At 38.1% G+C, this 17,998-nt stretch overlaps 1 protein-coding gene across 1 annotated transcript in view; it reads right to left on the reverse strand.

The window, feature by feature from the left end:
- Positions 1–17,998, reverse strand: part of htr4 (5-hydroxytryptamine receptor 4) — a 174,156-nt gene that overhangs the window by 65,692 nt on the left and 90,466 nt on the right. Inside the window, exon 4 of the mRNA XM_044362808.1 lies at positions 12,330–12,530. Coding sequence (XP_044218743.1) covers positions 12,330–12,530 — 201 coding nt within the window. The remainder of the gene's footprint in view (positions 1–12,329; positions 12,531–17,998) is intronic.

Raw genomic sequence — 17,998 nt, forward strand, 5'->3', positions numbered from 1 at the left:
ACTAGTAGTTTGCAGCACTTCTCTGGATGCAACTAAATGCAATTCATTACCTGGAAATACAAAACTGAAACACCACTCTGGCCTTTGTACGGTGGCCCTGAAGTGTAACAAATTGGAAAACACAACATTTCAGAATGTTTTTTCAGTGGTTTCTGTTTTGTTGTTGCTGTTTTGTGAAATGCATTTTCTGAAATTTAGTCTAAAGTTGTGTTTTTTTTCCTATTTTCTGTTTTTTGAAATGTCATGTTGCTGTTTTTGTTGTTTTGTAATTCATTAATGTGTTTTCTAAAATGTTATGTTGTCTAATTTGTTGTGTTTTGCACCTCAGGGCCACCGTACACTTGCCTCAAGGTTTTGGATCAAAACATGATCTTTGGTGACCCGTGTCAAACACTTTATTACTAAACAGCATCGCTCTATCTTGTCAGTCATCGGCATCTGCTCCATTTCTTCCACAGCAATTTAATCCATATTGGCAGGTTGAGACATGTTTGGTTTCAAATGACACTAGAGGACAATTTACTGTCTCTGTGTCATGCAGCATAAAAGTGTTTTCTATAATACAGAACAAAATGAATGCAGGTTAGAAGCAGTACAAAGGCAAGGAGCCAGACTTATACAATACCTTTCATAATGTAAGAGCTTCTGTAAAGGTTTTCTAAGAGGCATCGCTATTATAACAAGGTCACGGCTCAGTTTCTCCTTTAAGTGGAAATGTAATCTTTTCCTCGCATTAAATAACTGTTATGTCCTCAGCCTCTTGTTGCTTTGCGAACACTCAGCCTGCCCTTGCTCTATTTCTTTTTCTAGAGCTTTCTGCGATGCGTTTGCCTCTTGAGTGAATGACTCTGCATCACGGCAACCTTTTCATAACAGCTGTGATTTAATGTTATTCCCTATTCACTCTCCCTTTTCGCTGTCGTCTCTATTTATCGATGTACAGCAGACTTCATTCTATAGTTGTTTCTTTTTTCCAATTCAGTTATTCTATCAACATGATTGCTCATCAGACACAATGTTACCACAGCAGTATTTATCCTGCAAACTTGCACAGAAACAAGTACACAACAGGTTATACATTCAGAATAAAATTACATTAAATAATCAACAGTATGGTTGGATTCATCCGTCAGGGGGTACTTGGACAAAAATTGGCAGTTTTTTTCCCAGACTAACCCCCCAATTACTGCTCTCTCTGTATGTATCCTGTCGCAAAGTTACCATCATGCGGAGTGCACACAGCAGACTACACTTATCCAGCTTCATTTTCTGTCCAGAGACCAACCAGGACTGTAATGCTGGAGTAATACTAACCGGCCACATGTTTTATGTTTATCAATGCATTTGTGGTATTTTAAAGTGTTACCATTTGGTTAAAGAAAGCTTTACTTAGGAAACCGTCACCACCACCACATAAGCACTGTATGAAGCAGTGATTCCCAGTCTTTTGCAGATCTCTTGTGCCGCTCTTCTAGACTTTCCAAATGTTATAGGAGCGAATGGACTGAATTCTGATAGTGAAATGCATCATTTCATGGGGGTTGTTTGAACAATTTATCCACCATTTTACAGTTGCAATGGTAGGTTACATCCAGCGGTGTACTGGACAAACGCGGTGGGTGATCAAAAAATGCGTTTTTGGGCTGATGGACAAAAACATCAAAACATATCTTTGCCAGCCCTCTCTGAGCGTTCTGCATGCTTGTGTCAGGAAATCACAGTTGAGTGCCCCCCTTTACTCTCACTGCCAGAAGGGGGAGACAAAAGTCCTGCCTACCAGCTTTACGATTTTTAAAAGTATTTATTGGAGACACGACTCTTCAAAAGCTGTATTCATCCTACAAATTTGTAAAAAGAAAATAAAATAAAAGCATTCTAAATACTGTCAAAAATTATTTGGTTTGACGACACGCACAATATAATCATCAATCAAAATATCTGTAATCATGTGGAGTGATTCCAAATATGGGTCCATGCAACCATATCAATTCAAACTCCCTTTATATATGTCTCTTTATTCTTTATCTACCTATTTTCCTGTGTGTTTTAGTCACTTAATCTCACTGTCTTGGTCTTCCTGTGTCTTTAAGTCCAAGGGACAGTCTGTTTTTCTACCTCTGTTACTCTCTTCACTGAATGTCTTTGTGATGGAGCATCCTCCTTGTGGCAGTTCTGGTATTTTTAGTCCCAATTCACTTCCTCGCAGTGCTTTTCAGCATCTCCAGCTTACAGTGAATGAATGAGAAGATTTATCCTGCAGCTGTTCACTCGTTTTCTATGTTTTTCTTCTTCTCTGTTCTCTTCTCCATTTCCCCCTTTCTTTTCTCTCAGAATCCCTCTCTTTTCTTTCACTTTCTCTGTCTCATACACAAGCCTGTGCTGTCTGTCAGCCAAGTTCTTAAAGCAGAAATACACCGGAGGCAACAGATGTTTCTTTTTTTTTATTTTTTATTTTGCTTTTGAACACTGCGCACTACGAGCGTCAAGTGACATTTCAAGCTGCCTTGATTTTTCTGCTTTTAAATTAAGTGTTTTGGGGTTTTTTTTGTTTTTTTTTTTTGCATCAGCACCAAGTGACTTCAGACCTGCTTCACACTGAAAGAACAAGACCCAAATATGTAATCAGTACACTCTTGTTGAAGAAACCTAGAAGAGGATCAGATAAGCGTTGAGTAAGAGGACATTTTGTTATGTAACAGTAGGAAAAGCACTATAAATAACAAAATGAATAGTGGCTTAATTCCATTTAGCTGCTTGAGTTTCAGGATGCTGGTTTTGTACATGCTGGCTCACTGTCATACTGTCATGTCACTAAATGTCTGCTGTGAAAAAAATCCTATTGTACGAATTCAAATGATCTGTCTCATGCCAACCCAATCTTCTACAAATTATGTTTATATACGACTAAATTGTTTTCCCAATTATGTTGCGTTGGCAGATATAATTGCTGTCTGGATTATGTTCACAGGCAACGTTTTTTTCCAGTGAATGAAACGCTACACTAATATATTAATATATCACTCTGAAGTCTGAGGGCGGACGTTGGCGGGCACACAAGATACAGGACTTAATCAAAGGTTGTTGTTTCATTTAAACAGTTGCCTAAACTTAACAAGGTGCTGTCAGTGGCTAAACATAACCATAAAAAGTTTAATATTGCTGTGGTTACAACTAGCGGATATTGAACTTGTTAATTAATAACATTTTCTCATTATGTTCAGAGAATTATATGATTCTAGCAAAACTGTTTTTAGTAGAATGTGAACATCATTTCTAGGAGATAAAGTTGCTTGTGCAAGTAACAATAACAAACCTGATTTGGAAAATTTAGTGGCTCAACTTTTAATTATAAAGTTGGTGGTTCCTCCTGTCTGCATGTCAAAATGTTCTTAAGCAACACTAAACCCCAAATTGCTCCTTCTGTGTTTGTAGAAAAAAAACAAAAACAAACTGTAATCTGCTTAGAAAAAGAGTTTGCCAAAATTAATGTAATGCAATTTATTTTTCCTCAGCACCCAAGAAGCACTGATAAAGAAAAATGATTAAAATACTCACTTTACTCCTCTGACACACAAAAAAATATGGCCACCATCACAAAGACAAACCTTGTGTGCCCCAGTACAATATTTCTTTTTTTATCCATTGATGTTTACACCATGTGTTTCTGAGTATTAGAGAGTTCGACTGTGATAAAAAATAAATAAAATGACCAAATTTGAAATGACAGTATTTAAATCCAAGCAGAAATGTGCTAGAAATGTTTGCTTTAATTTTTGTTCTTGTGTTTTATTTCCTTATAGATTATTTTCTGTTATAGATTCAAAAGAGTCATCATTGCTTCCTCCTGTGTTTATGTCTTTCTCTTCCAGTTATGTGGTCGATAGATGCTTCCTTTCGGAGATTCATGATATACAAGGGAAATGTATCATTTCCTAGTCTGTTATTTTCTTCTCAGTGTCCTGTTTTGTTCAGGACGCTGGAAACAACACTTGACATCGGCTGCCTTTCCTACACTTCCCCTTTGCCTTTACATGAAGAGCAAAAATATGTTGAGGCTAATCAGCCAGTCAGGTGTCACCAGAAAATCTGAATCTTTTGTTCGATTTGTGTCATAATTACAGTGCCTTCCTCCTTTTTTTGTGGTTCCCCACCAAATGTTAATAGCCTCTTAGTGGTGGTCGCCATTGATTGTGGTAAATATATTATCTCAAAATGAATAAGATATTGATTTCCTAGTGTTTAAAAGCACAAATGTAACACATTGTGACTGTGTTGTCTGTCTCTTTCTGAGTGGAGGTGAGTCAATTTTATTTACATCACACCAAATCACAACAGATGTTATCTCAGGGCCCTTATGGAGGTAAGTTGACATTTATGAGATAATGAGACATTTGGTTAAATTATGAGATCATACTAGCAATTTTCTTAAATAACAATAACATTATGAAATGTGCATTAGGTAACGGGCAGGTGTTGTTCTATTTTTGTGACAAATAGGTATAAATACACAAAAAAGTTGTTTCGTTTCACCAAAAATTATGTTTATATACGACTAAATTGTGTTCCAAATTACGTTGTGTTGGCAAACGTAATCACTGCTGGGATTATGTTCACAGGCAACATTTTGAATGAATTAAGCGCTACTCAGAGGGAGGAGGTCCGAGTGGACGGGGGCGGGTTGTACGAGATGCAGGACTCTACCACCAGAAACCAAGGTTCACATCCTGAGTCCTGTGTGTGGTTCAGGCAACAAAAGCACTTTGGTTAAGGTTGGTGAAAAATCATGGTTTCACTTAAATGTTAACAAACATGTTGTGTCTCGTGCTTCAAGTCATTGCAGACTTTTTTTTTTCTTAAACTAAGACCATGTTTCCCTAACCTTAACCGAGTGCCGCCAGCGCCGAAACATAAAAAAGATTAATAAAAGATGTTGAGACGAAACGTAATTCATCCACTCTAGCAAAACGTATTTGCTGTTGCTGATGAAAACTCTTTAGCTAAGCCTCACTGTTGCTGTCTGTAATTTATTATTGCTGCATTAATTTAGAACTGCACAAAAACACCTGTGTCATATCTAATATTGTCCAGTTAATAGGAATTAATCTACACCAGTCAGCCACTGCGCTGATTAACTAGCACTATTACTGGCCTTGTCCCCTTTCTAGGCAAACCATATCCAAAGACCAGATTTAGAAAAGTTCAATGCTGAATGTCATCAGTCTCTCCAGTTGTAACATCATAAATTTCCCTCCCTGAGGGTCAGTTTATAATCTTTTTATTTGGATTATGAAATTCACGACATTGAAAAGTTGGTGAAGCAGTGGGGAGTGCGTCTTCGCTCTCAACTGAATGCAAATAGCGTCTATAATTGCAAAATCCACTGAAGCGTAGAGAATGCTTGTTTCTCCATGAGACCCCCGTCTGGACAGTCAGATATAAAAAGACCAGAAAAGTCACCAAGACTGTTGTAAACAAGGATTTGTGCACAGATCCATGACAGCGTGTGCTTGTTCTTGCACATAATTCATATATAGGCTACTGCTTTCACTTTGTATTCAAGTGTTATAGTTTCTCATCAGAGCACAAGCAGCAGCGGGGATCACACCCTGTGGTCAAAGGCAGTTTCTTTTCCTTGTCCTAGTGAACCAGGACCCATCAGCAACCATAACATGTGATGCCAAAAGCTGTCTGAGGGCCAAGTCTTTGAACTGCAGCTCTGCCTGCACCACAGAGGTGAGCAGACAAGTGACAGGTGTTTCACAGCATGCCCAAAACTTAATTTCTCATTTCCATTCACAGTTTCACCTTACTTCAACCGGGAAAGGCAGACTGGACTTTGTGCTGTTTTATAGCTACATCCTGCATCAGAACATTTTGATAGCTCTACAAGGGAAGCTGATCAGTAAAACCGTGACGATATTTCATTGATGTAAGCTGATGGTTTTTTTTTTTTTCCCTTGCTTATGGGCGTCTCATGAAGATTAATTAAAGGGGGGAGAAGATTCATCATTCATCATCTTTGTCCTCCCCTCTTAAATATTAAAGCATTAAAACTTGAAGGTTAAAGGAGAGAGAGAGGGTGCCTCTTCTCACTTTCCGTCCAACTTCTTATCGTCTACTTTGTGTAATTAAACCAACAGTCTTTGCATCCCTGCTTCTCTAACGTCAAGGCTGCTAGTGACTGCAGACACTCTGTTGGCACAAACAACTGAAAGGACTTTGAGGAACCATATGGAGCCCAGTCTGCATTTCTTAAAGATTCTTTTTATGTTGGTTAGACTGCAAAAGAAGTGGAGCCCTGGAAGGATCCAAGCAGCCTCTAACATAAGAGGCATAAAGGATATATTTTTAAGATTTTACTCCAACTATTAAATCCAATAAACACAGTAAAGGACAGTAAACAGCTACAGCATTTACACCTTAAGTCCACTTGTGTGTACAACAAAAGAGCCGTGGTAACAGAGTTGTAACCTTTACATTTTTTTGCCAGTTGTTCGGTTTTCTTCATCAAACTCTTAATGTCTCTCTTTGACCCTCTACTGCTTGTGCCTTTCTCTCATTCCTCTTTCAGTCTGCTATACTTTTTCTGATCATTTTTCTCTCTTTCTTTGCTCTTTTCCATCTTTCTCATTTTGCAATTTGCTCTTCAGCAGCCAATCTTTTCTTCCATCCTCTCCTTCTCTGTCTTCCTCAGCGCCCATGAGTCACCTGCTTTTGCTGACCTTGTTGTTTGTCCTCTGTAGTTACTATTGTAATGTTTCTGTTTGCTGCCGACAACAACATTTTTTTTGTGAATGGGAGTCTAACGTAATATGAGTATAGTGTTTACGGCATGCGCTGTCAGTCAAGAAGAATTTCCTCTTGATTAAAATAAACTAAACTACTAAGTACTATTGCAACAGCCTGTACTCTTTCAGGGACTTTTTGAAATGCTAAAAGACAACTTCTGACGCAAAACTATTGCATGTTTGTTGTCCAAATCTTAAATTGGCTAGGGATATCAGGGTCAAGGTGCCCTCACTCCAAGGCACTTAACCCCTGTTGCCACAGGGGAGCTGCGCAGTGGCTCTCATTAGTGTGTTTTGCCCTGACTCGGGCCTTTGGGGAAGAACTGCCTGTCAACAGTACAAATCCTTCCTCCTTCATAAGGATTGGTAGACCTTACTCCCACCCATGACCTCAAGAGAGCCCTAATTGAGCCGCCCTGATGGTGCTGCCTTGAGGTTAAAGCACCAAGTTTGAGCTCCTTATCTACAAAGTTTATACTGTATAGTCTAAATTTTGCTGACCATTTTCAAATGCATGCTTTACAGTGGTAGATTTTTGGATAGGTTTTTCCTACAGGCACATACTGTTAATTTCCATTCCATTAATTTCTGTTCAGTATGAAAATCAATTAGCACACTCCTGAAACTTGCTGGAGTTGCATAAACCAATCCAAGCATATAACCTCCATTAAGAACTGGGGAGCCATGTCCCTGTCACTTTTCAAAATCTCATTTTTGTCCCCATTACTTTACAGCTTCAGTTTTAAGTGTGCTCTCAACCATCCAGCCATCACATTCCAGCGATAAGACGCTTTGAGGTGATAGAAATACTGATGCTCTTTACTTTTTACTATGCAGGGTTTTGTAGATATTTTTTACTCTGGGTTTTGCCATAAAGGCTACATAGAAACTACCCTACCCCTCTGATTGGTGGAGCTTGTTGAAGACATATGATGACTTAAAGATGTGCAGAAACTACTCAAAGTTGAAAGGCTGAGTGAAAATCTATATTTAGATAAATATGTGATAATGTGTCATTATCTATTGTCTTATTCTAATAAGATACTTGAAAAGAGCATCATTCAAAGATAATGCTGTATAAGAAAGCACCCTGTCTGTCTTATCTGTCAAGTATTGGGTCAAACAATGTCTGCGTAACATTACATTTTTAACAATTATGTAACTTAAAGTTAAACACAGTAACACAGACTTTATTTTCAGTGTGGTGAATTATGTACCTCAAGTTTAAAGAGGAAACCTGTGACTGCCAGAAACATATAAAAAAAGAAACAAATCTAAAACACAGCAGCATGGTTTGCAGAATGTTTAGCTGTATTATGTAATACTTTTTTGTAAATGGTATGGTCCTTTAAGGCCAAGAAAGTCTTGCCCGCCTCAGTGGTAAACAGTGCATGACCGTACAGAGTTCAAATACTTCATGAAGTCTTGCATGAAGACAAACTCTTTCTTACTCTGTAGTCTGAATCCATTTTTTTTGTTTGTGTATCACTGTGATAGCATTTATCTCACTTTGGCACATGAACTCCTCAACAGAGAGGAAGTTTGGGCTCCAAGTCATTGCAATGAAGGACGATTACCAAAAAATATCCACAGTTTAATCTGCCAAGACTTGTTGTAATCTTTATTTCCTTTGTTTCTGTTGTTCTACAGTATGTGCCGTTTGCTTGATGTGTGTGTTGGACATTTAAAATATCCCGAAGAGCCCACACATGTATACACACTGAGAGAAACAGTTAATCTGGGCTTTGTACTGTCTGGGGTTGCAGACTCTCGGTTACGTTTGGCTGCAACTGACTGACAGTTTCATTAATTCATGGTCTCATCCTGCAGTTTTACATAAGAGTAGACTTTTTTCTGTCAGTCTGTCTATTGTTGCATTCAATGTAATAACAAACATGATGAGATTCTGGCCTGACAATATGTAATTTCAAACTACTAAACATATGAAAGTAAAACACTGTATCAATGACCTAGATGCTGTTGGTCTCTTTAACCCCCCACACATCGGTATCAATTGTTCATTTTTCCTCTTTATTTTTAATCGTTAGAGGACAAAATGTTTTTGAAGATGTTGAGACCTAATACTTATGTCTGTATCACTCTGTAATGATGCACTTCTCTAAACAAAGTGATGAAGTGACAGTAATGACGTATAAGAGCAAAAATGTGCTACGGTAATGAGATAAGATAAAGGAAAAGAAATAATAAAAGAGAAAAGTTAATAAAACAATAATGCAAAAACAACAAAACAGGGTACAATGTAGTAATTAGCATAAAAGAGATTAAATTGGAGAGTAAAAGTGTGCAAAAAACTGAGCGCAAATTACACTATAGACAGGATACAGAATAAGAACAAACTACTAGCACAAGCAGCAACAATACAAGCAAGAAGCTTGAAAGAAAGAGAAAGTTCTTGGCTTTGGAACTATACGTGTTCTTGAAAGAAATAACATGACAACAAAAGAAGAAGGCAATTAAAGGAAGTGGAGGATGAAGATACAGTCAATGGGAGATGTGATGTGATTCACTGGGGACACGAGGGAACTCGAGGGGAATGGGGGGGGGGTAATGATGGGTGATTGTCTGAATGAATTGATAATGGATGCCATGCTGTTCCAGGATGCGGAGGCAGCTGAATGTATATAGAAGAGTACAAACCTCATCCAGCCAGATAATTGAATGAAGAGACCATTTCCTCCTTCACTGTTGCTGAGCTTTGCATCTTTGGCTCGTCCGATTTGGAAAATTGTCTCGTGTTCATGGCCCCAGTAAGTATTCACATTAAAAATACATGCACACACATTATGGATGAACCTTACTTAACCTAAATGATCATGGCCATTAGACATATACTTTGCATTCAACTTGCATTATCACCATACATGCTTCACACACAAATCCACAAAGGGTTTAATACTTGTTTTACCTTGAAAGTATAAAAAAAACAAACTTTTACATCCAGTGGAGGTTCTTCAGCATGATTGATTTGTTTTTTAGAGCTTACAATACTGCAGCATGTTTGAGGAGTCATCAAATCAGCTTGAAAAGTGAGAAACCAATGATAAGACTGTGACTTTTATGGCCATATCTGTTTCAATTTTGGGAATTGTCAAGGTGTGGTGAAGTTTAATCCAGCTGTCTGTAATGATAGGGATTACCCTATCTGGTCTGATGCCTCCCTCACCTCCCAAAACACAACAGATACCAGCAAATATTCAGTGGGCAGCAGAAAAATAATGACAAACAGTGACAGACAGGATCCATAAATTCTGAGGAGAGTAAAATTCCTCCACAGTCCTCTTTTCTCAGACTTTTGCAAGCTCCTGCATTGTTTGGTACAGAAAACAAACACCTGCGTCACAGGTGTCCAGTTATATTGTCTGTTACAAGAAATTAATGGACACCAGGCAGCCAATCAAAAACAAGCATGCTCAGTGGCCAAACTGTAATAAGCTGATGTATGGTGTATGACTGTGCACTTTTGGCAGCCTGGATGAATAACTTTTACAGGCCTCTCTTGCGGTTTGAATCGTATGTTATGTTTACGTTCATTGCTGTGCTGAAATTTGTCAAATACTGAAAACGCCAGAGTTCATTTTTTCCCTCCTCTGTTGAAATAAATCCCATCAGACTGGCTGCAGAGGCAATAAAAGGAATTTATCAAGTCTACGTCCTCACACAATCCATGTTATCAGTCTGCAGGTCCTCCACCTGGAGCTAATATCAAAGCCATCAAAATGAAGGCTTTTACTTAAATCCGATAAAAATCAAATTGTGTTCTGCCCCTACTCACCCTTACAATTGACAATTGAAGATTTTAATTCTGGACCAACTTTACAGTATGTGGTGGTAAAAAGATGGAGGAGATATCATGACCTTTTAAGTTTATATGTTGAACTTGTAAGTAAACAGGTGCTTATTTCCACATCCAGCAGTCATGGAGCAACATTATCATTCATTCGGAGTCGTGTGTCTGCTCAACCTGATAAATGTAAGTCCAATATTCACTCTTCACTCACTCCAACTCCTGGAGGAAATATTTGACTCTTTAGCCGCTAAATGCTCCACTGTGTTCACCAGCTAGTCGCTAACTGCGTCTGTTTGCCGTTTGGTGCTGAGCAGGTAGTGTACAGTGGGTATATAGAGCTTTTTCTTTGGAAACAGCTGCCTGCTGCGGCTGGAAATGACGCTATGAGAGCACTGAGAGTGAACCAAAACAGTAAAGTTGCAGCCGGACGGATAAACAATGAGCTAGAACTTGACATAAAGCTCTGTAAAGCCGAGAGGAGCTGCAGAGTCACTGATAACTTTGTGTAGATTCATCACTATGAGTGACACCTCTGACATTACACATTGTCTTTTGATACATTGTTGATTGATTGAAAAATATCAATTGTAGCTGCCTTAAATAAGTGTTATTCCTTAAAAATGATTTGCGGTTTGTCTTGTCAGTAGCTGTGGACAGTTTTCAGCATGTTCTACCTTCTCTAAACCTTTCCAGATAAAGCCGACTAGATACCACCAGGGGAAAGTGGAGAAAATACATGCATGGTTTTAGTGGTTTGAATGAACTGACTCTAACAGCACTAATACACAGTAAATTCTGACCTTTAACCTTGAATAAATCATCAACACATCTATTCAGTAAATCTGATTCAACCACTATATCATCCCCCTGACTCATTATAAGCATGACACCATTGTGTCACATAAACAAAGAGTTCCTAGTAAGGTCAGGGCTTCACACTTGTCCAAGTGAAGTGCAATCCTGCAGAGGAGCACTATTTCATGTCAAGCAGTGTGCCATTGTTGTAGTAGATTATAAGGCATCGTAAATTCCTGCAAGATCCAGGCCGACATTTTTATTTAGATAAGATGATGAGATTATGTTTTTATTGGAGTGAATGGGGTGTGTTTTCATCTTTCATTTTAGGGTTTGGAGATCTCCCAATGAAGTGTGCATCTTCTGTTATTTTTTGAACTGTACATGTTGTACTTTAATTAGCTTCCACTTACTTTTACTTACTTTATTTACTTGTTTTTTATATGGACCTCTCTCAGGATGGTACCCACTCTGTTTACTCCATATGCTGAATGTAGTGATTTGGTTAAATGAGGTAGTAACATTCCCTTTTATCTTTAATGCATAAATATGCGAATATGAGAAATGTTTGATGAAGCATGTATATAGTAGGGGGTGTACTGCTGACACCATGTTGGTATCTGCTGGGTTTTCAGTGACTTTGTTCATGGGGTGTGAGTTTTGTGCAAGACAGAGCCTAAAAATTTCTCCAACGTTATTGCTGGTAGCTCTTATTAAACCTAAGAAATACATCATAAAATAGACTTGCACAGGACACACAGTACACTCACACATACAGTGGTATGTACTGCCCACATACATCCACCTTTCTCACCTCTGCAGTACAAAGACGTAGAGGTCGATAAGGTGTGAGTTCACACCAGAGGATCATCCAGTATCTACTTTAGGTAAAGGAAGTGGAAAATAAATCTATGTAACCATGACTACAAGCCTCTCACCTGTCCAGGGCGATGCAGCACAGGTGCAGTATTGACGCGGTGGTCAGCAGGACGTCCAGTGAGGTCCGGACCAGGCAGAAGGTGTCACCGTAGATCCAGTTCTGGGTGACCAGCTCAATGGCGCCGAACGGCATCACCAGCACCGACACCAGCAAGTCGGCAAACGCCAAAGACACGATGAAGTAGTTGGTCTTGATTTTCCTGATGGAGCACGAGAGAATCAGTAATCACTCTTGTAGAAGTAATTTACAACTTGTATTTGTGAACAATCAATCGATAATTGTTTTTCAAAATGCATTTAAGATCTTTTAATGGAGTGTTAAACCCCACTGATTCCAACAATTTTATTCAATTTAATTAACTAACTGCACCACAAAATATGATTATAATATATTAAGTTTGGTTTGAAATGTTAAATTACTTTGGCAATGTTGTTTTTTTAATAACATTGAGTCACACATGTGAGAGATTGGCAGGTTATAGAGCAACAACAGCTAATAACAGCTGCCTTGTTTTTGTAAAATCAAACAAAAATTAAAGAATTAAATTAAAAAATTAAGTGTTTGTTTTTGGAGGGCTGTTGATTGAGAGATGTATGAAAAGAGATTATAGAAAAACAACAAAACAGCTAATGAGAGGTCACTGTAATCATACAAGCATTTTTTTTAATGTGAATTGTGTTATACAGATATGAAAAGAAAAAGGCAAATGGGTAACTTTCAATTAAAACTTACTACATTCAAATAAAAATAGGTTCAATTGATTTTAACATGTTTTTGTCATTCAGGAAACTGACTGTTGAAAAGCAAATGAATCATATTTATTAAATAAATAATGAGCAAACAGTTTATTGGCACATTTCTCACATCATAGTTACATAATTGCCAAGTGTATATTTTTCTTTTGTTCCACTGCATGAAAGCATTATGATAATGATTAATTAACACCACTATGATTAGCTCAGGCCAGCAATGACTTACTACTATTTCACTACTACACCAACAACTTTAAATTACATTTTTTGCTTTAGCTTATGAATATTAACTTATCATTTAATACAGCTGACTTTTCATATTATAATAACTATTTCCAAATTTGCTGAGTCTGATGAGGTCCGCTGACACCTGACAGCTCCAAATGCTGAAGACGAAAGCTCTGTAGTGAGAGGACCTTTAGAGCTGAAAATTATTTATTTACAAAGTCATGATGCACTGTGAGCCTGTTTTCATGATAGGCCCTTTAGCTCCATTTAATTGAAATGTCAACGCTACAGCATACAAATATATTTTAGACATTTGTGGAAACAGTTTGGGGAAGTTCTTTTTTCTGTTTCAACATGACAGTGTCCCCGTAGCACAAAGCCAGGGCCTCGTTTCCCGATAATGATCGGTCTTAGGCTACATCCACACTAATATGTTTAACTTCTGCCACTTTTACGCCTAGCATCCACACAATACTCCGCCATTTTCAAACCCCTAAAACGGAGACTTTTGAAAATGCTGCTGATCCAGTTTTAGTTTGAAAACTCTAGGATTGCGTTTTAGTCTGGACAGATGGAAACAGAGACTTTTGAAAACAATGATGCAGACACCCACGTTTGCTTCCTGATTGGGTTTTATCAGTCACAACGTGTCCCTCCCTGATTTGTCATGCCTCTATCTCATGACCATTTCCCAGAAGAAAACAAGTAACAATAAATCAGCCTCGACTACCAGTGCTTAATTCAACATGGATAACTTACTACAGGCGTTGCTGACCTTGTTGTGTAAACTGGCAGCTGTTGTACATTTAAATTCTGCATTTTGTAATGCTACTCCTGCCTACATGTGCAGGAGGAAAGCTATTATTTAAGCTATTATTGTCTCGTGTCCAGCGGTGCATGCCCAGGTTATGTCAATGGTCATGTGATATGCGTTTCCAGGGGAGGTAGTATGAACAGAGATTATTTCTGAAATGGTGATAAAATGCTCGTGTGGACAGAGATTTTGAAATGAAAATGTATTAGTGTGGACATAGTGCATGCTCATGCTTCTTAACATCGACTGTCTGTGGTGCTGAAGGGGATGATGAATATATTTTTAAGTAACTTTGCATATTTAATTGTCCGTAAGCTGTGCTGTGTAATGAAAATACACATATTGAAAGTGTAAATGTTGTAAAATAAAAGAAGATCATATTAAAACTGAAATGAAGCAGTGACTCCTATAAGTTTCAAGCATATGTGTCATTCTGTCATCATTCCTGTATTAGACTTGCTGAGACAAACATACACACCATAAACAGAAAGAACCTGAGAATATACCACCGGGACAGTGGTTGAGATGATGAATATAACATGCAAGAAGAGGAAGAGGAGGATGATGACGACACAAACTGGCAAATTAATTGATTAATTAATTTTTGTGTGTATTGGTTTAGTCTTACTTTCTAGTTTAAATATCACTCATTTTACAACAAACTTCACTCAAAATTTGACATCAGTGTAAATGAAAAAAGTAGAGATTTAAAAATGTACAAAAAACAATTTAAATAAAACATGTAGCTTTTGGTTCCTCCTGCAAGTCGCTGTGCTTTTTAAGATGCTCTCAGCCTCTAACGAGTCGGTAGGAGCCACTAATTAATCTGCAATCATTTCTAAGAGGGTTCAAAAGATGTATTTTATGATCATCTTAAGCCTTAAAATGCTTTTGGGAAACTAGGCACAGGAATAAATAAATTGATTTCCCAGTGTAGCACCTCATTAATATCTCCTAAAGGCTAAACGGGGAGCAAATCCCTGCAGCCAGGTTCCAAAATCTGCTGGAAAAGCCTTAAAGCAGAAGAGTGGAAGCTGTTATAGCCGAAGATCAACGCCCGAGGTTTTGGAAGCACGTTCATTTCATATTCTTTGAAACTTTGAAGCCGCTTAAGGGAAAGTCTTAGGGGAATATTAGCAAGATGCTGAAGTTCACTTAGCAATCGAAGGGGAACAGAAGTAGATAGGAAAAAAAGTTTGTCCTTCAATACCAATAGAGAAGAAAGGACAAAAACATTTCATATTTATTGGTTCCATTACTCACAAAACAATAGATTTCAGGAGAGCAGGAGAACAACAACAACAAAATACAGGAGGAAGAGGAAACATCCATCTTCCCGTTCACCAGAGTGGGAGGAAGAGGAAGACGGGGAGAGATGCTGAGAAGTGAAAGTGAAAACGTTGGTAAAACACACACAAACTTGTAAGAAGGTAAAAACAGAAAGAGAGATAGAGTGAGAGAGAAAGAGATAAAGGTGGATTCATCCTGCTAACAGGTAAAACACAGAGGATTTAACAGACTTGAGGGCTGAATCCACCTTGATTGCCGTGATTAACAGCCTGCAGAGTCTTTATCCCTTTTTCTGTGAGAAAAGGTGATTTTCTTTATTGAAGTCATACAGCTGTCACACATGAAGGTCGTGCTGCTACTACAAATTATTGCTGAGATTAAAACAAAAGACCGACTTCACGATAAACCAAGTTATATTTTACTTTCATCTTGTCTATGCAGCTGGAATCTGCACAGATGTTCCTGGAAGCGTAAATTCCCAGGTTTGTCTCCTCTAACAATGTGCAACATGATTTTCTGTCCGTACAGTGGACGCTTTCAGTGATTCATTGTTGTCTTCCTTTTCTTCGCTGGATGCCCACATTAACCTTTTTGTGAATTAAAGCCTCATTTTTCATTTAAAATGTTTATTTCAGGTGAAATGCATCATCTGCACACATGCTGCAGAGCGGTTCGGTGTGAGAGAAAGCGAACCAAGAGATCCAAGGACACAGCTGCTGTGTGAATGAGTATTAAGTTTTATCAATGCAACAAGACCATGAAGGCAACGAGTAGCTGTGACCCAAATTAGGCTATTAAAACTCATTCCTGCAGCTATGCTTTATTTTACAAAGTCACAAGCACGCAATCTGTTCCAATGTCACATTGTATTCTAATTAGAGATATCCCAAGATGATCCCGGGGATCCTAAAAATAAAATAAACCCAATCAGATGCCCACTAGAGTTGAAAAGCTTCTCTACTGAATGACACTTCTGCCCGTTGAAATGACGAACATGACAGGTGGCAGGTCATATCAGCCATTAGTAACTTGATGACAGAATAGAATTAAACTTGTTTGTTGTCAGGTTTGTGTGCTCGCTGCAAGCTGGTGTCAGTACTCAGCCAAAAATCATTTGTGAGGGAAGATGCTCCACTGTACAATCGCAAGGTTGTTGTAGTTCCAGTAACTCTAACTGGATGACAAGTCTTCTCTAGCTGATCAGTCACTTTCTAACAGTTAAATTTTTATTCATGTCATACATATCAACAATTTAAGTGTATCAACTTAATATTTTTAAACCAGGACCACCAGTATTTGGATCAAGTGTTTGCCAAATTTAGTAGACTACACTTGTTATTTCAGTGTGTCAGATACATACAGTATTTAATCAACTTCTGCTGCTATGAATACATATATTTTTATTTTATATACTGAGCCTTTTGGTAAGAATTAAAAGAAAACTTTGAGAAAAGAAAGCTGTGATGCTGCCTTTTGTATTAATGCAGAGTTATTCAATTATCAAACAGTACCACCTAAATTGGACTGGTTACACTGACTTTAATGTGCGCTGGGCAGTAACAGTATGTCATTTAGGTAAATATAGGCTTTGATCATGACATCCCTAATTCTAATACTACAAAATATACTGCTAAGGCACAGTAAATTGTACTGTGTGGTTTCATATCATCATTTCAGATGTCAGTCTAACTGTGACTTTGGAACAATATACTGAAAATGTCACAAATAGCTATCATGTATCTGTTTCCAATGATTTACTACCTTTCCTTTTTGGTCTTTTGTCCACAATTTACTACATTTATCCAATTTCACTTCGCAGGCTGACATTTTAGTTGTAGCTAATGTTGTTTTTCCAGTATGAGGTTACTAGAGACAGAGACTATCTGTCACCCACACACATGCATGAATACATCTCCTCTCCTGCCTTCACTGTGTGCAGCTTTGTGCTTGACAAAGACCAGGACTGCTGACACTTTATTAAAGACAAACTTAGTGACGGGATACCAGTCAGTCAGTCAGATGTAAAGTCAGGGGCTTAACAAGGAATCTGTATTTGCAACCTTTCTGATTAATCAATCAGAATAATTAACGATACTAAAAAGTGACTTGCAGCCTTATTTACCTGTGAGTCAGATATGCAGTCAGTCATGTAGGTATCAGATTAGTAATAAATCATGACAGGTAGTTACTGCATTGTCAAATGATAAGGTCTCTCCTTGTATTTAATGTAATTTGGTGGTGAACTTTGTTTGCATTCAAAGATAAACGACACCAGCCAACCAGCAAACCAGCAAAACAGTTGGTCAGTCAGCTGGCTCGCTGTTATCCCCGCTCCCTGCAGTGTGGATGCTCTGCGGTCTATAAATAGCCTCAGTAAGAGTGGGAGGCTGTGAGGGTTTTCCATCACTAACCCAAACAGCCCCTTAAAACAGGCTGTTAGTGCTGGAACCAACCAGCTGTCTGCTCTGCCGCTGCATGTGGGGCACATGTAAATCATGTTGGACACACACACACACACACACACACACACACACATGAATATAGAAGTAACAACATGAAGTAATATCAGTAATATAGTAAACA

The sequence above is a fragment of the Thunnus albacares genome, chromosome 10, assembly GCF_914725855.1.
Source record: "Thunnus albacares chromosome 10, fThuAlb1.1, whole genome shotgun sequence".
NCBI classification, from domain to species: domain Eukaryota; kingdom Metazoa; phylum Chordata; class Actinopteri; order Scombriformes; family Scombridae; genus Thunnus; species Thunnus albacares.